The sequence below is a fragment of the Triticum urartu genome, chromosome 7A, assembly GCF_056163025.1.
Source record: "Triticum urartu cultivar PI428250 chromosome 7A, HENAU_Tu73, whole genome shotgun sequence".
Lineage (NCBI taxonomy): Eukaryota > Viridiplantae > Streptophyta > Magnoliopsida > Poales > Poaceae > Triticum > Triticum urartu.
Genome location: NC_141879.1, coordinates 40,900,818 through 40,924,039, shown reverse-complemented (window position 1 = coordinate 40,924,039; position 23,222 = coordinate 40,900,818). Strand labels below are relative to the sequence as shown.

Sequence of the window (23,222 nt, the reverse complement as noted above, 5' to 3'; positions counted from 1 at the left end):
CATGAGGTACACACCATTCAGCAACGCCGTACTTTTTTTCGATAAAAGGTGGATTTTATTAGCTCAAAGAGGAGCATCAAGAGGATACAAATCCAAAGAGCACATACCCGGCCTCTGCATAGGTAGGATGCACACAGCCAACACCAACATACGCACACCAAAAAACACGCCAGATAGCAAAGTCATATAAGACCAAAGCTATGTGTACGCGAGTAAAAGAAAAACCCGAAGCGACCAGATCCACGATCGGCAAACTATATCAACGACCATATCCGCACCAACCATCTCATGACATCACACAGACGACGAGGTTCTTGAACAGTAACGCCTTCAAGAAGGGAGCAACACTCAAGTGTTGCCGTTACCGGATCCAACCACCAAGGCCTGAATCTAGGTTTTCACCCTGAAGAATCAGTGCAAGCATATCCGAGCAATGCCTTCAACAAGGTAACGACGTAAAAAAAAAACATCGCCATTGCCAAGTATAACCAGCTCAGGTCAACCTAGGCTTTCACCCCGGATCTCGCGACCGGGTGCTCACAGCACCACCTTCGAAGTCACTCAAGTGTTGTCGCCACCACTTTTCCGTAATCCCAGCAGCTACATACGATGACCGCCGCCACTGCACAACCATTCCTCTGCGTCAAACCGATGTCTATAGTTTGCATCTCACCACCGAAGTCAACCATTGGACATAGAAAGATTAACCCTCCCGAAGATCCCTCGGTGACCACCATCACCGTGGAGCCGCAAGAGGTCACTGCAACACAGTCTGCAGTCACCCCACTCGACCAATCGAATCTGGATCACCACCACCAAGCCGTCCAGATCTGAATTGAGCAACCACGCCGGATCAGTCATGAACGATTAAATAGCATAAAACTACTACTTTACAGGCTAGGGTTCTAAAAAACTATCGGTTTTTAATTTTTCGCTGATAACTACCAAGTCAGGGGTTGGCTGTTTCAAAAAACCCTAATCACAGAATGCTTTAAAATTAATCATCATTATGACAGTTGGGACCCGCATGTAAGAGAACCGTTTGTTTGACCGTTTGTTTGACTGTTACCTTACATGTAGGGCCCATATGTCAGTATTTTTGTAAGTTCTTTAAAAAAGCAATGAGGTCCCTATAACTTTTTAAAAAAAGCAATCGGGTCCCTGGCTGTTTTCTAAAAAAAGCAATCGGGTCCCTGACTGCTCTCTGAGGAACGGCGCAGGCAGCTCGCCGGCGGCCTGGTCGCGGCCAAGCGAAAGAAGGCGGCGCGGCCGCCGCGTTCCTTGTCGCGAAGGCGGGGTTCTCTAGTCGTTCCTCGTCGCAAAGGCCGCCGCTAGGAACGAGTGTTCCTCGTTTCGCGACGGGTTAGGTGGAGGAGCTCCTTGCCGACAACTGCCGCTGCTCCTGGGCCATTGCGCGCGGCTGGAGGCAGCCAGAGCCTTTGTCCATGGTGCGGCTGGCAGGGGCCCTTGCTCCTCGCGCGTTCCTGGCCATGGCGCGCGGCTCGCGACGGCCCGAGCACCTGACCATGGCGCAGCTGGAGGCGGCCCTTGCTCCTCGGCGTGCTCCCGGCCATGGCGCGCGGCTCGCGACGGCCTGAGCCCCTGGCCAAGGTGCGGCCCGTGCTCCTGCGATGCGGCTGCTCCTTCGCGCGGCGTTCTTCCTTGCCGTCGGTGGGTGGTGGTTGTAGGGGAGAGGAAGAAGAAAGAGACAGAAGGAGAGAAGAGAAGATAAGAGGAACAAGAGGCAACTTACATGTGGGTCCCACATGTAAGTTAACGGTCAAACAAAACGGTCAAACAAACGGATTGTTTAGGAGTAGGCCCGATCTGTCATAAAACGGTTTAAATCGCTAGGAACGAGTGTTTAGAGTTTTTTGAAACAGTCAACCCTTGACTTGGTAGTTATCCGCGAAAAATTAAAAACCGATAGTTTTTTGGAACCCTAGCCTGTAAAGTAGTAGTTTTATGCTATTTACTCGTCGTGAACAGACCATGATCCAGAGTCGCTCGAGCCGGCGACCTCGTTGCCTCCACGCCCTGCAGCAAGTCGGAGCCAAGCCACAAGAAGAGACAAGCCGGCGTCGCACGAAGGCACCCATCCAGCAGAGGGCAGTCTTGCCGTCGCGAGAGAGCTGTGCCGCCCGACCATCAAGTCGCCGCAGCAGGACGCCCATGCAGGAAGTGGAGCTGCATCGTTGCCCCGTGCAGCCATGAACCGAGGAGCTTTCCCCATGCAGCCGCCGCCACACGCAGATCCAGAGCGCCGAGGAGCCGCCCGCCGCCAGAGAGAAATCCCACCGCCGCCGGCACCGCGCGGGCCTTGCCCGGTGGCGGCTGGGGAGGAGGGAGGTGGTGGGGAGCCGAGGCCTGCTAGGGTTGGGGCACCCCGGTGCCGCTCGGGAGCGGCACGGGAGCAACGCCATACTTATCTCCTTTTTTGCGACACACATCACACTTATCACGCTGCTAATTTAACTGACCGTTTTAAACATTGACCACTTTCTCTCCATATATATGTCTGAACCATATGCACCGTCTCTGCAGGTGTTAAGTGTGCACTCACAACTGAACTTTTGATATGTTTTCTTGCTGATGAGTTGAGATCTTAGAAGAAACTGAAAGATAATGTACACAATATGTGTTCTGGTCGAAGGATTGGGCCAATGAGAAACAATGAAAAATTGATAGGAAAGTGGGCTGCTGCAGTTCCAACATGCATAGGCCTGATTCTCTGATGCAAGCCTGGCAAATGTAGAACCTAATTTTGTCCCATGGAAAAGTGCCAAGTTTGTTTGAAGTCTCGATCTGTGCAGTATATAAAGATGAAATGATCTGCGCTCTGATCCGATGACTGACAGCACCATTGCTGCGAGCCTGTGCAAATAGAAATGGCCTGACCTAACTTAGCGGGAAATGATCAAGACAGGAGATCCTTTATACAAATAGAAGTTTGTATTGTAATCACAGTATGGTATATATGTGAAATGGCTTGACCTAACTTAGAGGGAAATGATTGTTCACCCATAATGTATATATGTGATGGCATTATTCTCTGTTGTGATCAACTGAAAATCATGCAGAAGAAAACAACGGGTGAGGAGAAATAAATGTCAGGCTAACATTTCATTGTTCATCCTGAAGTTAGAGGTTTTGCAAAAGAAAAGAACAAAAAGTTTGAGAGCATTCTGTTGTCTATTATTCAGATGAAATAAAGTGGGGTGCTAATCAACATAATTAATCAACAGAGATGGAATCGACCAGCTTGTCTGTTTCCTCACTGAGTTCTACATTTTTTATCTTCAGATGATGTCGCATCCCGGGAAACTTCTTTCCAGCCACCGTGTACGTCTGTGCCAGCAGTTCAAACACCACCGTCCCTAAATCTTTATGTACCTTATTCAGCTCGATGAATTTCTCAAATTAGGCCATCAAGGTGTTGGTCACGTCGGGTGGTGGCACCCAAATCCTGCTGCTGTTGTGTCCCCGGCTCTTCGAGAAAGCAGTTTACAAGGTCATATGCATCACTAACGAAAGTATCACTGTGAACAAATATGCTACTGAATCTATCAGGCTACGCCTACGTAGCAAACCACAACTAATTTAGAGGTGGTACCTCCCTGGACAATGATTCTTATGGTTAAAATAAGCAAGCTTAACTTTAATAGGGTATGATCAGAATTGGCTGAAATTGCATGGTAAAAGAGTGTGAACAGGGTGTTTTCTTTTTTTCTTTTTGTCGTTTTAGTTGATACTATGTACGTTTCAGACCTATTTATTTCCTTTTAATAAAATTGGCTGTGTGCATCATGATGATGCAGAGGCCGGGGTATTTCCCCTTTTCGAAAAAAAATGGAAAAAGCAACAGAGCCTGTGTCTAGCTCATTTCCTCCACTCTATGAGCAAGTCAAAAATGAGATGCAACTTTGTCTCCCATTGAAAATGAGTTGAGATATTAGTTCAAACTGAAAATGACTATTTACCCCATGTATACATGGCGAACAACGGAAAATAAACTGCAGGTGGCCAGCACAAGAGACACTGTTACTCATCATGAACTACGCACCATTCAGCAGCGTCACACTTATCACACTAATTTAACCAAAGTTTTGCCCGCCCCGTCTCTTTATATACCTCTAAACCATATGCACCTTTTATGTGCTTCTTCATCAGGTTATGAGTGTACATTCGATTACTGAACTTTTGATATGTTCTCTTGCCGATGAGTTGAGATTTTAGAAGTAACTGAAATAAATTATGGACTAATTACAATCTGGTCATTGGTGTGTGCCTTCTGAGAAACGATGAAAAATTGACAGGAAAGTGTGCTGCTAGTGCTACAGATCCAACATTCATAGACATGATTCTTTCTCATCGAAGACACCTAATTTTGTACCATGGAGAAATGCTTCATTTGTTCGAATCGAAGTTTGTACAATGTGTCATGTTGAGAAGTGCGCAGCATGTCCATCGAGAGAAGATGAACGAAGTATGCAAAGTGGAGGAGTAATTAAAGAGCGTGGCAATATGATACTTCTTCCTTCCCAAGACTATATTGAGAATATAGAAATGGAGTTATCCATGTGCACGTTGTTTATATGTATTATCAGTTTGTCAACAGCATGTCTTTCTGAATTACTCCCAGAAGTGGTATTTATTTTCCTGTGCTTTTGTCCATGCTAAACTGGGGTCAGGATTCAGGAGGAGGGCGACGTGCTTCGGTTCCTCGGCAGCGGCCTCTGCATCATGCTGATGGTAAACTGCAAGAGAAGTTTCAAGGGCTGGAGGGGGTCACCGGAGACCTGAGCTCTGAGCTGGTGGTCGATGGCGGCATAGTAGCTAGCGAGCCAGACTATATCATGGTCAGGCGGCAGCTGACATGGCGGTCTTGTAGAAACCGATCAATCATGTCGGCTAGAATGCCAATTTCTCCGAGCTTGACGAACTCTATAAATCTGATGCATGCCCAGCAGATAATGATATAGCTTGTTGTTTAGAAGCAAATTGCGATTCCTGAGAGGCATACAGACAGAGATGATCAAGATAGGGCATCCTTTGCATAAATAGAAGTTTGTATGGTAATCACAGTATGGGTCAAGATTCAGGAAGTGAATATTATCCACAATGTATACATTTGACCGTCATTGTTCTCTGTTGTGAACAACTGAAAATCATGTGCATTTATCTGACCAACATGAGGAACATTTAGATGTATCTCTGCTGCTTTACGGAGTTTAGTTGCCTAGTTTGACTTGGAAATCTGGATTCCAGTCGATTCGAACTTAATGCATATGCATCAATAGCGTATGATGAATTCCTTCATGCTCTTATTGCACTATGGTCATGCTAGTTAACTCGTGAACTAGACACCATTTGGCAGCATCACACTTTCTGAGATGCTAAGTTAACTAGAAGTTTTGAATATTGCTCACTCTGCCTCTACATATAATTTAGACCATTTATACATCTTTTGTGTTTGTGTTCCTTTGGCTGGTCCTTAGGTTGTGGAGCACTGAATTAGAAAGACTTGTGGTGTATCTTCTTGCTAGTGAGATGAAATTTTAGAAGAAACTGAAAATAGATGTGATTAGCTGGTCCAGGAAGCTTTGCATTGACCTGATATGGTCCAGATTGTATGCAATGCAAAGCTGCATTAAGATTCGCATTGACCTGATATGGTCCAGATTGAATGCAATCAAAAGTGGTTCACTTTCGTTTTCGCATATTATGAACCAAATCTATATTTAGTTACAATTCCTAAATCCTTTGCTTGTGATTACCCCATGCACAAAAGCTTGGCCGACAGCCTTCAAGGTTTCGGCATCTAACTTTGATCTAAGCATGCCTTGGCTTATGTTTTCTTTTCTGCTCTTTGTTTCACAAGTTGTGTTGCCATATCAGCATTTGTCAAGACAGAAATCAAGTTTCGTAAGTAGTTAGTGATCAGACATGCGACAGGCAGAGATGAAGAGTTTTCGACTGAAAAGAAAAGTGCAATTTCCAGAAACACAGACAAACAACAATAGAAGATCAAGACAACCAATCCTTGATACAATCTACAAGTTTGTGTGGTAATCACAGAATGGTACATACAAGAGAAATAACTGAACTAATTTAACTCGGAACCGCAAAGGAACAACAAAGGACACAGAACATCTCTCACAGACCCATCTACTTGAAGAATAACATCAGCCAATTGATGATCATAAAATAATATTGCACATAAGAACCGAGGCAACAAATGTGTATATTACAAACTTTTTTTAGAAAAGAAGGACGACCCCCGGCCTCTGCATTTGGATGATGCATACAGTCATTTTATTAATTATTGACACAAGGCCTTACAAAATCATACAACAGTAAGACTAAAGCCACCGACTAAGCAACATCTGTCGCTATTCCTATCCAGTTGATGAAGGGGCGCTGAAAGTCTAGGCCTAATACCAAACAGACCTCGCAGCCAAACCTAACATCTACGACTTGAGATCCCAGCCAGGACGCCTGCCGGGTATGGGCACCCACTAGTCCGGCGTGCTCCTCAACCAGGACACCTGCCGGGTATGAGGCCGCCGCAGCCACCTGCCACCAATCCATCTTCAGAGCTGTACTGCTGCATCAACCTTGCCCGGTCTAGCTGCCACCACGACGCCAGGCAGCGTCACCCTCCTGCGTGAGTCCATCTCCGCTCATCAGGCGTCGAGTCTCCACTGCGCCACGCCGCCGAGATCCGCCGTCATCAATGGACAAGATGAAACACCGCTCCTCCTCTTGTCCCCTTCAGCCAGCACTTGGTCCAAAACGATGCCCCAGAAAGGAGAACGACATCGAAACGTCGACATCGTCTGATCCGGTAGACCCAGATCTAGGTTTCCCCCGGAACCTCCCGATCAGATTGACGTGACCTGCAACAACGATGCCTCGAGAAGGAAACGACGTCAGAGACGTCGTCATCGTCCGCCAAGACCGCAGTCAGGCGCGATTTTCACCGGAAGCCGTGTTGTCCTGATCTCGTGGCTGGCTAGAACCGCGCGGAGTCTCGCCATGAAGACGTAAGCCGCTACTGGTACTCCGGTAGAGATCCTACATACCCTCACCGGTCCGTCCACGCACCATCGGCCGGCCAAGACCACGCCGCGGTGGATCTGGACGGGACGCCAGATCCGCGGCCACCGCGACCCATCTTCTGGCAGAGCCATCCACCAGTTCATCCATGGAGTGCTGCCACCATCCATGCACGAAGGGAAGCCTATCGCTGTCTTGGACCGCTGCCCACCGCCGCCCAAGCTAGGGGCGCCGCCCTGCCTGCTGCCCACGGGCGCACCACAAGAGACGCCCCTGCCACCTCAAGGGGATCCCGCTGCAGATCCGCCCGCCCTAGCGCCTTGGCACCGGGCCCGTCGCCACCGCGGACCTCGCCGGCGGCAGCGGTGGCAGGAGGATGGCCGAGGGAGGCTGTTGGCGGCGCAGGTTTTTTGGCCCCCTGGCGTCGCCCAGGGAGGCGATGCAAATATATTTGGCATGTGTATTACAAATGAAACTGGATTCTTCTACTTTAACATCCATGTCAGCGGGTGTTTCCATCTTCCAAGATTTTCGTTGCCACAAATTTACACCGATGAAAACTCCCCAACTCTTCCAGAAAGCGCTTTGAAGATCATATACATCGCTAACCAAACTATCACTCAGGAACAAATATTATGTTGAATTCGTCAGGCATTTCTTACAGAGCAAACCGAAAATTAATTTGAGAGCTGGAACCTTCCTGTCGGTTTCCTATTTCGCCATTCCTAGACAAAGATAATGTGATTAAAATAAGCTCTGCTTTGACAAAATTCGTCCGAGAATTAGTTGAGTATTTCAAAAAAGGACTTACAAAAAGTGCGTGGTAGAAGAAAATGAGTATGGCAGAGCAACAAAGCCGTACTGGAAAACATTGTACCTGCAGTTTTCTAAAAATAACATTTTGAACTTTCTGGATCATTCAAAGAAATGAGTTCCCTTTTTTTATGAAGATACTACATGGCTTGTGAATCACGTCACCCAACATCATACTACATTGACAGTTGAAATTAAGGTTCTGTCTGTGCTACTAATAACTTCTCTCTATACCTTTTGGTGCAATTATCTTTGCTAGCTTTGCCATTAGTGGAAACAATGTATCATTGCTTTTCCCACCCCATGAATTGTTAAGAAAAAACAATGAGTCAACTTTGCCTCCCATCGAAAAGGAGCTAATACTCTGGCAGGAACTGATTGTTATCCACAATGTATACAAGTAATTGGCATTTTTCTCTATGGTGATCAACAGAAAATTATGCGCATCTACGGAAGATTGTCTAACATGCACTTCTACTGGTATATAGGAAGTTTAATTGCATATTTTTACTTGCAAATATATATTTTAAGTCGCTTCGGGATTATTGCTCACATCAATGGCATGTGATGAGTTCCTTCATACTTTTCTTGCATTCTGGTCATGCTAGTTAACTCCACATGAGCAAAATACCATTCAGCAGCATCATACTTTCGTAGCTGCTCTATCTCTATATATCTCTATGTGCTTCTAGACCATGTATGGTGTGTATTTGTGCTCCTTTAGTTGGTCCTCGGGTTATGAGAGGCTGAGCTAGACAGACTTTTGGTGTGTGTTCTCGCTAGTGAGGTGAGATCTTAGAGGAAACTGAAGGGATGTGTGAATAGCTGTTCAGATTACATACGCATACTACGCACTCTAGAACATCTTGACTTAAAAATGTGATGTTATTGACATCTTGTTAAGCAACTGCTGGCATTCAAGAAGCTCAAGAAAGGCGTCAAGAGGAAAACTCTGAAAACCATGGTCGTCCTTATCACCTGGAGCATTTGGAGAGAGAGAGAGATGGCAGGGCTTTCTGCAACATTTCCACCGCCATTCTGAGAGTTATTGAGCAGATCAGATGAGACGCTGAAAACCTCTACCTTTGTACTCAGAGCATGTAGCTGTCTTAGGATTGCTGCAGCTTGTTTTTCTTTTGATGGTCATGACTCATGAATGGTCTTGTACTCCTATTCTTCATCTAAGATATAACACATGCATGCAGATTTGTTATATGGTTTGAGGGGGAAAAATGCATCATTACAAATATGACCTAGCATCCCTCCAGCGCATGTTTTAGAATGTGTAGAGCGAAGCCATGACTTTAGGGGGGGTTTTTTTTTGCGGGGATGCCATGATTTTAGTTCTCTAAATGCAACATTCATTGTGCAGTAGGACCTCCTATTTTTACAACATGAACAATAGTGTTTGCCTGATTCTGTATTTACAGATTACGAATCATACATACATTTTAGGTCAACTAGAAAAGAAATAATGTTCCAAATTGTCATCCAAATAATTCGCTCGCTCGCTTGTGATTATCACATGTATTAACCTGTATTGGCTATTTTACTGACATGCTGGAGTTACTGCATTAAGCTTGGTATTGACCTGATTTTTTTTTAGAAAAGGAGGATGTACCCCGAGCCTCTGCATCTGGGCGATGCATGCAGCCATATTATTAATTATTCACAAAGACCATACAAGGTGATACATCAATAAGTCTGAAGCCACCATCTTGGCAACACTGTTGCTACTCCTAACCCCTTGATGAAGGTGTGCCGAATGTCCGGGCCTAATACCAAACAAACATCGCACCAAAGCCTAACATCTAAAGCCGGGTGTCCCATCCAAGCCACTACCTGGATTAGATCTCACACCGGTCCGGCACACTCCCAATGAGCACCGCATGCTTTAAGGGTCGTCACCTCCATCTTTCATCGGTCCATCCTCAGAGCAGAATTGATGCACGGCCCTTGCCAGGCCTCTCTGCCATCAACGCCACCATAACGTCGGACAGCTTACTCCCCCTGCGCGAGTCTATCTCCGCGCATCAGACGACGAGTCTCCACTGCTCCATGCCGCCGAGACCCACCGTCGATGATACGGTTGATGCCACAGATACGGTTGATGCCACACCGCTCCACCTACATGCCATCTCGCGTCGAATTCGAACTACCAGCAACTCCACCACCCTGAGCAGTCCCGGCCGACGCCTTCAGGAAGGAAGACGACACCAAAGTGCCATTGTCGCCCAAACAGAGGAACAGAGGCTTTCGCCTGCGCTCATGGCAGAGGTAGGGGCAAGGATCCACGTCGAAGCCTCCAAGAAGGGAATCGGCGCCGAGGGCGTCGACTATGGTGCGGCCGCCACGCCGGCCTGGAGTTTCCCCCAGACCCATGCCCACCCGCCAGATCCATCCAGGTAGTATTGGCGTCGACCGTAGTCGCTACCGTAGCCAGCACAAACCGGAGTAGATCGAGTCGGAGGCGACGCCTCCCATGGAACTCCGGTCGGCCATCGAGGAGCCGCCGCAGCGCCGCCGCCTCCACGTCACCACAGCCGTGGAAGGCCCCCCATCTGCACCCGCAGGTGCCGCCCGCCAGGCAGGCCGCACCGCACGCCACCGATCGAGGCCGCCGCCCCGAGATCCGATCTGCCGGCCGCCGCCACGCCATGGGAGCCAAATCCTCACGCCTACGTCCGCGCAACGCATGCGCTCCCGCGCGCCGTACACCCTCATCACGCGCTCCCACGACGGACGCCCCGCAACGCCCAAGCACCATGAGAGGGAGAACCGGAGTGCCCCGCCGCCGCCAATGCTACGCGAGCTTTGCCCGGCGGCGCCTACTGGCGGCGGCGAGGGGAGGGAGATTTGGCGAGGAGGGAGCTTGCCCGGCGGCCAGGGTTCCGCCCGGGTCGCCCGCGGGGTGGGCGACACGGGGGACGGGGTGGACGGGACTGGAATAATTCTGGTCCCTGGGATTATCCCATGTACACAACAGCCTTGCAGTTTATGTTTTCTTCTTTCATTTTCTTTACAAGAGTTTTCTTTTCTACTCTTTATTTCACATGTTGTGTTGTCAAGACAGAAATCAAGTTTCTCAAGTAGTTAGTGATCAGCACATGAAAAGTTTTCAATTGAAAAGCAAAGTGCAATTTCCAGAAAGACAGGCAAACAACAATAGAAGATCCAGACAAGCCATCCTTGATACAATCTACAAGTGTGCGTGGTAGTCACAGAATGCTACATACAAAAGAAAATAACTGAACTAATTTGAGTCAGAACCGCAAAGGAACAACAAAGGAGCACACAGAACATCTCTCACAGACCCATCAAGTTGAAGAATAACATCACCCGATTGATAATCATCAAATAATAATAATACAGACAGGAACCAAGACAAGGAATGTGTACATTACAAAGGAAACAAGGTTCTTCTGCTTTAACATCCGTGTCCATGGGTGTTTTCATCTTCCAGGATTTTCGTTGTCGCTAATTTACACTGATGAAAACTCCCCAGCTCTTCCAGAGAGCAAGATCATATACATCGCTAACCAAACTATCACTCAGGAACAAATATGATGTTGAATTTGTCAGGCTTTGCTTACAGAGCAAACCGAAAATCAATTTGATAGCTGGAACCTTCCTGTCGGTTTCCTCTTTCGCCATCCCTGGACAAAGATTATGATGATTAAAATAAGCTCAACTTTTACAGAATTTTGTGAGCTGAGTACTTCCGAGGAAGTGACTTACAAAAAGTGCATAGTAGAAGAGCAAAAAATCCATACTGAAAAATATCACTAGTAGAAAAAGGGTCAAACGTGAAGCACATTAGTGCCGGTTTGATTTTGGCCCGGTACTAATAGTACCATTAGTGCCGGTTCGAACGGATTTGCATTAATGCCGGTTCGTGTTGAACCTTTAGTACCGGTTCGTGGCACGAACCGGTACTAAAGGTCTAACCTTTAGTACCGGTTCGTGCCGTGAACCGGTACTAAAAGGGTCTGACCTATAGTACCGGTTTGTGACACAAACCGGCACTATAGGGCAATTTTCAAACTCTACTCCCCCCCCCCCCCCCCCCCCCCCCGCGTGTCGCCATTTCAGTTCTGAAAAAATCAAAAGAAAATGATAAAAACTTCAAAAAATAAAATCCTTCGAGAGGTAGTTATATTACTACATCTACTAGTTAGGAAAATTTAAAAACTATAATTTGGACATGTTTTGCAAAAAGTGTAGGGAAAATGTAAAACGGCTATAACTTTTGCATACGATGTCGGAAAAAAAGTATAATATATCAAAAAATTCAGCACGAAAATCGCATCCGCTGGAGACGGCCTACGGCCTGTTTGGAATTTTTTTAGAATCCTTAAATTCCAAAAGGAAAAAAAAGATATGGTCAAATTTCAGTTTGTTTAAAAAAAATTGGTTAAATCTGGTCAAACTACTTATTCAAGAAGTATTAATGTTACTACATAATTATTCAAGAAAATTAGTGTTACTAAATAATTATTTCAATTTTTTGAATTTTGGTCAAATCTGGTCAAACTATGGTCAAACTTATTCAAGAAATATTAGCGTTACTAAATAATTACTGTTTTTTAAAATAATAATTTCAAACTCAAACGGTGAAATGTGTGACTTCATGCTCAAGCTAAACTCCTGAGGGTTAATAGGATTGACATCTTACTATTGTCAGGAAAACAACAAGTGCAGACTTGGAAACGAAGGAGAATAGAACCCGAAAGTTAAGCGTGCTTGGGCTGGAGTAGTGAGAGGGATGGGTGACCGGTCGGGAAGTTAGATGATTTGGAATGAGTGCTCCACACTTGAGCAGTTAAAAGAGGTGATTAGAGACTAAATCATCAAATAATTCAAAAAAATTAAAATTCAAAAAAATTCCAAAATTTTCAAAAAAAAAATTCAAACCGGGGCGCGAGCTCACGCCACGTGGTGGCACTTTAGCGCCGGTTCGTGCCGAACCGGTACTAAAGGGGGGGGGCTTTAGTGCCCATCCTTTAGTGCCGGTTATGGAACTAAAGGCCCTTACGAACCGGCGCTAAAACTCCGTTTTCTACTAGTCCTCCGGTATGTATATATAACTCTGAAATTCTAGTGGCCTTTAGTGCCCACCCTTTAGTGCCGGTTATGGAACCGGCACTAAAGGCCCTTACGAACCGGCGCTAAAGCTCCGTTTTCTACTAGTGTATTGTACCTGCATATTCAGATGTTGAATAGCAGTCTTCGGGTATGTATATATAACTCTGAGATTCTAGTGTCTACAACGATATAGATTGAGCTATTGAATCATCAACTGCAGGTTGATAGTTCTACTGACTTAATGCTAGTTCAAGGCTTACTTGTAAAGATATTTAATTCCATGAAGAGACTGTAGCGTGTGGTCAAAGATCTCCTGAGCTGCAGTTGCTTGTGCGTAGTGCACAAAAGCTGTGCAGAACTGAATCACACTGCATAATACACAAGCGTGTAAATTCAATAGAGAAGACTTCTTAAAGAATAACAAATTCACATTCAATTCATGCAGAGGCCTAATGATTTGTGTTAACACCTTCTATAGATCTGCCGCATATCTCCACTAGCTTCCTTAATTCTTTTAAAGTTACAGCCTTCAAACATTTCATGGGAACTTGCAATAAGACATGGACTTCTAAAAGAAGACCTTGGCAACATACCTGATGGAGCAGAGTAGGATCAGTGCTACATTAAACAGGAAAGAATTCATCAACACTCCTACCCATCTGAAACAAGTTATATGGTTGTTAGTAATGCCAAACAAGGACACTGCAAAGAAAAGAGTGTCAAGTACTTCATTGGGTGGATGCTGATGAAAACTAAATTCAGGCAAAATATCATTTCCCCAGAAATCACCGTGGTGAGGAGATAGAAGCAGCAGTCGAAACAGCGACTAAAGGCTAGATCATGGTTTTCACTCTGAAAATCAAGTCCAAGCGTGTTGATCATTTATGTGGCTATTCCCTGCTCAACGAGAAAAAGTAGTATGTTCTTATAAGCTATTTTCACTTTACATCCGTCCACTTGTAATCTCTGTGACAAGGTATACAGCTTCTATTTATTTTTGCATTAAACACCAAATAATGGTTGCAATAACAATGCCACAGATCTTCACAATTTTCACAATTTTTTACGTACAATTCAGACGCATTCAGAGTCTCACAGATGCACTTTCAAGTACCCAGTCACAATGTCACATAACCATGTATAATTCAGAGTAGCAAAGAAATCATTCTTCACACCGCATATCACATATTTAAGGGCATTGCAGTCAGATACTCACACGCAAATTCAATTTTTGCTTCAAACAAGCAAAGCGTGTATAGCTCATTCTTTACCGAAGACAAGGCCACGACACAACTGAAAAGCAGAGTATTTCAAACAGCCCAACTGAAAAGCAGAGGACAATTGCACAGTACATAAATTCAATTTTTGTTTCAAACAATTGAAGCATTTATAATTCATTCGGTTCACCGAAGACAAGGCCACAGTACCACAGAAAAGCAGAGCATTTCAACAGCAAAAGGACTCCGATGGTGTGCAGAGACCTTGGCGAACCGAAATAAATGTCCGGCTAACATTTGGTGTTACAGGTTTTGCAGAAGAAAACAGCAAAAACAATTTAGAGCATACTGCTGTCTGTTATTGAGATGGAACAAAGTGGGATTCTAATAAACACATATGGAATCGACCAGCTTGTCAGTTTCCTCGCTGAGTTCCACGTTTTCGATCTTCAGACGGTGTCGCATACCGGGGAACTTCTTTCCAGCCGCCGCGTACGTCCGTACCAGCGGCTCGAACACCACCGTCCCCAGATCTTTCTGCACTTTCTTTAGCACCTCGACGAAACTCTCAGCGCCGTCCACGTCTTTCTTCTTCTCAAAGTAGCCCATCAAGGTCTCAGTCACGTCATGTGGCGGCACCCAGATTCTGCCGCTGCTGTGCCCCTTCTTGATTGCACGGTCGGCGCACCAATGGGCATTCTTCAGATCCCCTACCTTGAGATAGTGCTCCATGAAAATCTCCCACGTCTTCGCGTTAAGCCTTCCTCCGCGCATCTTGGCACGCTTCTTGAGAGCAATGGCCTTGTCAAGCATACCCTCTGTAACGTATGCTTTCATCAGAGCATTTGCAACCCGGATGTCGTATTTAGGATGTTTCAGGTCAAGCTCCTCTGTTCCCTTGTCCTCTGTTTCCTTAACATCAGAATCATTATTAGATGCCTCGGTTGAAGCTTCTTCTTCCAACTTAGAAGTTTCAGTTGTCACAGCATCAGTTGCTTTAGTCTTAGGTGGACGGATATACCGGGCTTCCCACTCTTTGAAGCAGGCCTCAGCAGCAGGCAGATCCTTCAAGTTCGCCAGAACCTGAATCATGTTAAGATAGCTCATGTTTGCCTTCCTAGGATTATTCCGCTTCAATGACCGCCAAACACGATGAACTTCCACTAAATTTTGTGTTCGCCCATACAGTGTAATGAGGAACTGATAGGCTTCAAGATCATTGCCAGTGTTGCGCTTCTCCAGCTCCTTAAGAGCGGCTTCTGCCTTCTCAGGCAGTCCAGCATCAACGTATATGGAAGCCAGGTTACTGTATGTTGTCCAATCAGGAGCAACACGGCCATCCCTTGTCATCTCTTCAATCACCCTCTCAACCCCTAATATGTCTTGACGAGCTGCAAGGGACCTCATCCAAACATTATAGGTATAGACATCAGGCAATACATCATCTGCCTTCATGTCCTGGATGATGCTGGGAACCATCTCAGGTTGGTTGACCTTGGTGTATAGTGTCATTAAGCTGTTGTAGGACATAGCAGTGAAAGCAAAGTTGAGCTCCTTCATTTTCTCCATAAGGGACCCAGCCTTCTCAGTCATTAACTCCTTGCAGTAACAGTTGAGAAGAGCGCCATATGTGAGATGTGTTTTAGAAGTTTCTGGGAGGTCCATGAAGTACTTCTCAGCAGCAGCGATGCCTCTCGATTTGGCAACAAGATCCAAGCGGATTGCTTGATCACCGACTGTAGGATTCATGCCTCTTCTAGTCATAACTTCAGTAAGCTGCGGAAATAAACAATAGAAGGGGTAAAGGACCACCACAAGCAGATATGCAACATTCAAAATCATATAATAATCACCAAGTGGGATATACTACCTCCAATCCATATTAATTGACACCCACTTGATACAACTCCACTTGTACTAAGTAAGCGTCAATTAATATGGATTGGAGTATATGCATTTTCTGTACTGATTCACTTGGCACATCATCATAATAAATCAGGGCATAAAAATCAAAAAGAGAAAACTGTTTTAAGCAAAGTTATTCACAAGAACTTGAGCAGTGAAAAGAAATATAGGTGACTTTACTAGTGCTGCTCCAGGCAAACTAAGAATGAAAAGACAATGAACGCCCATCAGTGTAAACTCTTTAATGTTCACATAGTAGTAACATGAATAAGAGGGAGCTAATACTACAACAGCACTTACATACACATTTACAGGCTACTACTGGATTGAGGGACATTCAGATGAAAGGTTGCAACAGAACTAGAGTGCACAACTTGGTAGGCAACTAACCAGCTAGTACAAAGCATTGGAAAAAACCGGGAAGCAGGAGTACTACAGCCAGATGTCAAGCAGTCATGGTAGTATTTAAAATGTCATGGACCACACAAAGTATTATTTCCATTGAGTCGACAATTACAGACCAGTTCTATAATTTTTGTTATGTTATGTAGCAGTGTAGATTGCATGGACAATTACAGTCCAGGTAAACTGGCACAATTTAACAAAACAGAGAATTTCACAGTCCATAATGTCACATATATGGTTTAACCTAAAAGAAAAAAAGCAGGCCAAAGAATAGAGAAGTCGTTCAAAACCGTGCAGCTGAAACATTATCTACACTGTCTCATACCAAAATTCAAACAAATGTAGTATTGCTAGAAAAGTCAAATGCCCAGTTAGACAGTTATCTAACTGAGAGGGTCCACTCTAGGTGCAAATAATGCAAGGAAAGATCATAGAAAGGTTCACACTGAGTATGGAAAAAGCACATTTAAAAGCATTAGGTCCAGAAAAGATATTATTTACAAAGCAAATATGGCGACAAACATCCGAAAAAATTGGTCAAAGTGTGCTCAGTGCCAATAAGTATGGGAACATTTAAAAACATAACAACTAACCTGTGAAAAGATACTAAGCAAACTCCGACAAAGATTACTATGATACTAAATATGATACAAGCATAGCAACTTGCAATGATGTAAGACATGGGGAATAGATCACCTTGATTATTGACAACAACAGTCAACAGGTAACAGAGCATGTGAGGCCATGCTTATTTAGAATGAGGCATCCAATAGAAAAAATGAATGAGACAGTGCCAAGACAAAACCATAAGACTAAGAACCTAACTGTGTAAGAGAAACAGGCAGAGAGAAGCTAAAGGTAATTCATAAAACCGCAGATAAGCATTATCAACGCAGTGAAGCATACAGATGAACAGGCCAGCTGTAACACAGAAATGACAGACTTTTAGCGGAAATGGAGTCAATCTATGGACAATCGACTATCTGAACCAACCAAAGTGTGCGATCCAACTTCTGTATCCCAGCAGCCTACACTGCGTTCAGCAAACCGGAACAGGGCATGACTTGAACAACAAAATTCATATCTATCCAACACCACTCACAACTACTCCCTCCGTTCGGAAATACTTGTCCAAGATACAACCATTTCTAAGACAAGTGTTTCCGAACGGAGGGAGTACGTTCCACAACTGAACCACCACCAACAAACCTGTCCTGTTAGCATGAACAGCACTGGACAGAGGGAGAGCATAAACGTAGGGCACCTAGAGGGGCATCTCATTTCAATGTTTCGACATTTACCCTTGTTTCGCTCAGCAATTCGACAGCATCAAAACCCCCACACAAAACGATGTGGATATCCAGAGAGCAAACAGACAAGACGGATAGTAATCCAAATTAAGCATTCCAGAGGGCCAAGCAAGCCGATGATTTTGAGGCCTACGAAGCTAATTTGCAACACAAATCTCGATCTTTGCATGAAAAGTAACTCATGGCACACTAACACACCAGTAAGCAGCGTCTCACATGGCCTATTCCCCGCCGTGACCATACTACCGCCGTCAGATCTAGTCTGCCGCAACAGTGACGGAGGGCGTCACGGAGCAGGAACCGAGGCTAGCGACGAGATCGGGAGGGGAGGAGGGGGGCGGACCTTGAGGGCGGGGCGGTAGAGCTCCTGGCGCCGGAGGCGGCGGACGCAGACGCCGACCTCCCACTTGAAGGCGCGCTTGCGGCTGCCGAGGAAGCCGTCCACCTCCTCCCGCACCGCCTGCGGCGTCGACCCCCGCCGGAACAGCCGCCGGTAGAGCGCCTCCTCCACGTACTTCTTCGGCGACCTCCGCGCCAGGTCCTTCGCCCTCGTCGCCGTCGCCATCGCCGCCGCCGCCTCTCCTCGCCGCTCGCCGGGGGTTTCTGAGGGTTTTGGCGGCGCCAGGCGGCCCTCCCCTCCCTCCACTAGCCACCACTCCGGGCTCGTTGGGCCTGGGCTTCCCTAGCCCGTCACTGCTCCGGGCCCGTTGGGCCTCGCTGCGGGCTGGTTGGGCCGGGAGTGGGCTTCGGGTGGTAAGAAGAAGGCGTTGGGTTCTCTGGGCGATGACCCAGGGGCAAAAAGGGGAATTTTGGGAGAAAGAAAGGAGCAGCGGGGAGAGAGGAGAGGCGAGGTCGCCGGCGACCGGAGGCGGGGGCGGGGATGAGCCGGAAGGAGGGGGCGGTGGAGGCGGGGGGAGGGGAGGGGTCGTCGTCGCGGGCGGAGGGGGGCGGGGAGCTGGCGGAGGCGCTGGCGCGGCGGCGGCTGTACCGGGAGGTGACGCTGGCGCTGCGGGCCGGGCTGCGCGACGCCGGGGCCGACTTCTCCTTCCTCCGCGCGCGGGGGCTCCGCAGCCTGCTCGGCTTCCTCCGCTCCACCGCCGCCGCGCCCGACGACTCGCAGCTGCTCCTCTTCCGCCACTCCCAGTCCACCCCCGATCTCCAAGGTGATTTCTTTTGGCCACGGTCGATCTCCCCGCCCATTTCGGCGATGTTGATCCACCCAACGCGATAGAGAACACACTGGATACTGGGGCCTGATGATGGAATCAACGCAACGCCGATGATCAGTGGGTGTTTGGATGGAATCAATGGGGGAAATGCTAGTTATATTATGCTTGTCTAGTAGCAATGGCTAAAATTCAGTAACCAGTAGGAGCATTGGGGAACCTCTGTTGGGAATTACACGCGGTAGGCTTTGAGTTATTTCGTCGGCGCTGTTTTGTGGGAGCAGTTTGTCGGAATATGCTGTTCAGTATTTAGGTGATAAATGTCCCAACCAGCTCCATGATCTTTCATTGTGTTATTCAGCCTGACCGGCGCGTGCTATATTAGGTTTAGCTTTTTATAAATGGAAAAATAATCTTGCTGATATGGATGCATGACTGTGAGTGGGGTTTTATACCCCACAACCCTCGTAGCGTTGCAGCTCTCAGCCTCAGCTTGGAATACCATAAATGAACCGCGAATTTTGATACAAACTGGACTGGGCTCCCTTGTCTGTAAATCAATTAGTCCGGTGTTGGATTTCTTGGAGTCGAATGATCATTAGGGTCTAATGTAGCTTGTCACGGGATTCCAAAGAAAACTACCAAGTCTTTTTCCCTTACTTAGTTCTTTTGGTGTGTACAGTGTCATCACTCAGTGTTATTAGGATACACATTTATTTGGCTGAAATGTACGTGTGCACCTGAGTAAGGAGCGATGCTGACATGTTTATGTTCTGTGACAGTTATTCCAGTTCTCTTTCAGAATTCATTGCATCAACCAAAGGATCCTGCTGTGACATTGGACCATATATTTGGAGTCGAACCAACCAAGATTACGAGCCCCTCAACAGATTCCGAAATTGCTCTAGCTCTTCGAGTTTTGGAAGGTTGCTGCCTTTTGTATAGCAGATGCACTGCTCTGGCCCACAAGTACAAGGCTGTGCAGGTATCCGCCGCTCATTTGTTTTGTTAGCACTATTTGTTCTTGGGTCTTCTTAGTGCAATTAATGACTTTGATTGGTGTAGGTACTGCTGAATATATTAGCCAGCCGAGGTCCAACTGAGCAAGGGGTGTGCTTAGATGCTCTGATATCGTTGATGTTGGATTCACCTTCGAATCAGATTGTACGCTTTACCTCTTTCCTCAATCTGTTACTGTTGTCTTAAATTATGTATAGAAGAAAGAAGTTCCAAATAATCTACTCCCTCCGTTCCAAATTACTCATCGCAGAAATGGATGTATCCAGAACTAAAATACATCTAGATACATTCATACCTGCGACAAGTAATTCGGAACGGAGGGAGTAGCAGATAGCTCTGGCATGGTTGAAATACCTAAATCTTTGATGATTTGTCCTTCAAGATATGCTCTGTTTGGCCCAGTATGTCTGAGTACTAATTTTTATTCCAGAACATGATTAATAGTCGGTGTGAGCGCGTTAAATAAATTGTTGGGCTTGATTATTTCTGGTCACTGCATTATTTTTGTTCTTCAGCTAGTCTGTACCTTATATAACTGCTTCCTTCTACAGGATTTTGAGGAATACAGTGGACTTGAAAAGGTTGCTGAGCTTTTGAAGGATATTCAAGTGGAAGAACACATAAGGCAAGTATAAATCCTGAAGTGTTCTTATATTAACTCTGAATGCATGCCCAACAATTTGAACCTAAGTTATTGTCCCAGTCCCATGTAAATTATAGCTAAAAGATACTTCATTCATCTGATTGATCTGCCTACATCTCATCCGTAAATTGAAGAATTATGAACAAGTAAGATTTCTACATGTCCAAGTCTGGCTTGGTTACAGAAATGCCCACTGCGTCGCTATCTTTGAAATGTATCAGTTGTTGACCTCTACGTGTTCATTATTGTTATATTTTTTGGGTGGCTTAGCGTGTACACGATGAACGGTTGAGATAAGCAGCTGAATATTATGCCTTCCTAGTTTTGAATTTCTATTACAAAGCTCTGGCCTCTCCAGCTCCTCTCTACTAGAAACAGTATCAACTGCATATTCGTTTCTCCAGTTTGTTTAGTTGTTGTTCGATTGACTGAATTTTCTTGTTCGCTTAACACTTTAATAATGCAGGTTGAAATGCGGGGAATTTTTACTGTTGCTCATCGGGCATGTTTATGTGAAGGAAAACACTCCCATACATGAGCAGATGAGAAACCTACTCGGGGAGCAGTGTGCGTCACTCATATGGGCAGCGAGCCGGTTTGGATCCACCCTCGATGCAGAGCAGAGGCAGATGGCCCTGCAAATACAAGCGAGGAGAGTCGTTGAATCCCTGGAGCCCTACTAGCCAGGACAACCTCACCGCTGTGTTCCTGGCGATGAATGACATGTCACCGGTCTCAGTTGCATGCTTCATTCTTTCCCGGAGAAAATGGTGTATGTAGCCTTGCATCCTCCATTTTGCCGCTCATCGCAAAGCCTTTTGTCTTTCTCTTTTTGTGCAAAGCGGTTCTTAAGTTTGCTGCTTGTGTAAGTTTATCCGAAAATAAATTGTTTTGCCTTTGTAAAGATGGTCCTATTTAGGTTTGTTTGATGACATGTAGAGGAAGTGAGTTTGGGTTTAAACGGTTGAAGCTGTGTGTTTGGTCCCATTTGAAGACCATGGGATGAAGGGAAAGATTTGATACATGAAACTTCCAAATTTGGCAACAACAAAAAATGATGTGCCATTATCAATTTGGCCAGCATCGTCTACAGCCAAGAATAAAAACGTTGCATGTTGCCTTAGCCTATTTGATTCAATGGAATATAAACGAGGATTTTTATTATTCTTAGAGCTAAGCCTATTTTATTCTGGCATTATGAGGATTTTTATAATTCTTAGAACGATACGTCTGTGGGTTGTTTGACTATCATGACTGCGATCCATACAAAAATTCTAAATCAGATTGGATCTAAGATGATGACATGCCATTACAATCCTACGTGTTTCCTTGTTCTGGTGAGTCGGATCACAGAGGTAGCTTGCATCAGTTCCATGGATCTATAACTCTTTCAAAATGCAAAGCACCAATGTGTCATTTTTTTTCATTGACATTTTTGAGTAAAAATCGCATCACAGGTCCTTGTTCTTTTTCAGAAGTGCTAAGTTAGTTATAACTAGAATTTGGCACGTGGTGGTTGGCTAGAGATTAGGTGGCGGAGAGGGGGAGAGTGGATTGGGTATAAAAGGGGTGGATGCATGATGTCGGTCCGGGCGTTTCCTATTTGGCGCTGCAGGCGCCCGTTAGTATGCATTTCGCAAACTAACGGGCGCCTGCAGCCCCCCGTGGTGGGCCGGCCCAACTACCTCTTTGTTCTCAAAAATGGTTCATCTTCGTTTTATCTAAAAAATGTAAAGCATGCGCGATAACCACCAGGCCACTAACCAGCTTCTTGTTCTGTCCGTTCGTTTTCCTCTTTTATTGCTTTGTCAGTTCGTTTTGTTCTTTTTCTTTATTTCCTTTTTGTCTACTTCGTTTCATTTTTCTTTTATTTTTTCTTAAATGCACGGATTTTTAGTTCGTGAACATTTTTCAAAACCGATGAACTTTATTTCAAATACATGAACTATTTTCAAGTTTGATGAATTTTTTTTCAAAATCGATGATCCTTTTCAAATTGAATGAATTTTTTAAAAAAAATTGATGAACTTTTTTAGAAATCGATGATTTTTTTTCAAAATTGGTGAACATTTTTCAAATTCAATGATTTTTTTCGAAACCAGTTAACTTTTTTCAAATCCGATAAACTTTTTTCATTTTCAATGAACTTTTTCAAAATTGATGAACTTTTTTCAACAACTGATGAACTTTTGTGAAATTCATGAACTTTTTCCACAATTGAACGAACTGTTTTTTATTTGAAAAATAGACATTTTCCCAATTGTTTCCAAATAACTAAAAAATCTCAGTGGTATAGTAAATGGCTGATTAATAAATAGCGCGTCGCATTAGTTCTAAAACAACTCGCGTTGTATTTGTTCACTATTGTTATGTAGCTGTAGTGGTTAAGAGAAGAAATTACAGGCAAGTGTGGCGCGAGATCGAATCCCCATTTTGTCAATTTTTTGCATTCCTTTTTCCGCGAACGACTCTGTTTCTGGGCCGAGTGTAGAATTGGCCCACAGAGGGCGCGCTGTAGGCGCCATTTGCATGTTCGGGCGCCTACAGCGCCGAGTAGGAGCTCCCATCGGGCGACGTGACGGATAGTCTTGCAAGACCC

General features: G+C 45.4%; 2 protein-coding genes and 1 pseudogene across 2 annotated transcripts; 1 reads left to right on the top strand and 2 right to left on the bottom strand.

The window, feature by feature from the left end:
- Positions 1-7,722: 7,722 nt before the first annotated feature.
- On the bottom strand, positions 7,723-13,839 carry LOC125518226 (LIMR family protein Os06g0128200-like; annotated as a pseudogene).
- A 426-nt stretch (positions 13,840-14,265) lies between these two features.
- Positions 14,266-18,423, bottom strand: LOC125525633 (Tetratricopeptide repeat (TPR)-like superfamily protein). The gene is made up of 2 exons (XM_048690637.2): positions 18,138-18,423; positions 14,266-15,950 (listed from the first exon to the last, which is right to left on the bottom strand). Exons 1-2 carry the CDS (start codon positions 18,357-18,359, stop codon positions 14,559-14,561), a joined length of 1,614 nt encoding a protein of 537 aa, XP_048546594.2. The 5' UTR covers positions 18,360-18,423; the 3' UTR covers positions 14,266-14,558.
- A 189-nt stretch (positions 18,424-18,612) lies between these two features.
- On the top strand, positions 18,613-21,584 carry ISI1 (binding protein). The gene is made up of 5 exons (XM_048690638.2): positions 18,613-18,957; positions 19,743-19,945; positions 20,026-20,124; positions 20,532-20,605; positions 21,090-21,584. Exons 1-5 carry the CDS (start codon positions 18,675-18,677, stop codon positions 21,304-21,306), a joined length of 876 nt encoding a protein of 291 aa, XP_048546595.2. The 5' UTR covers positions 18,613-18,674; the 3' UTR covers positions 21,307-21,584.
- Positions 21,585-23,222: the final 1,638 nt, after the last annotated feature.

Bases quoted from the DNA above. Each gene is read 5' to 3' on its own strand.
- LOC125525633 (XM_048690637.2), bottom strand. From the start codon at position 18,359: ATGGCGACGGCGACGAGGGCGAAGGACCTGGCGCGGAGGTCGCCGAAG. The intron at 15,951-18,137 runs GTCCGCCCCCCT...TTATTTCCGCAG, and splicing joins TCTACCGCCCCGCCCTCAAG to CTTACTGAAGTTATGACTAG.
- ISI1 (XM_048690638.2), top strand. From the start codon at position 18,675: ATGAGCCGGAAGGAGGGGGCGGTGGAGGCGGGGGGAGGGGAGGGGTCG. The intron at 18,958-19,742 runs GTGATTTCTTTT...GTTCTGTGACAG, and splicing joins GTCCACCCCCGATCTCCAAG to TTATTCCAGTTCTCTTTCAG. The intron at 19,946-20,025 runs GTATCCGCCGCT...TGATTGGTGTAG, and splicing joins ACAAGTACAAGGCTGTGCAG to GTACTGCTGAATATATTAGC.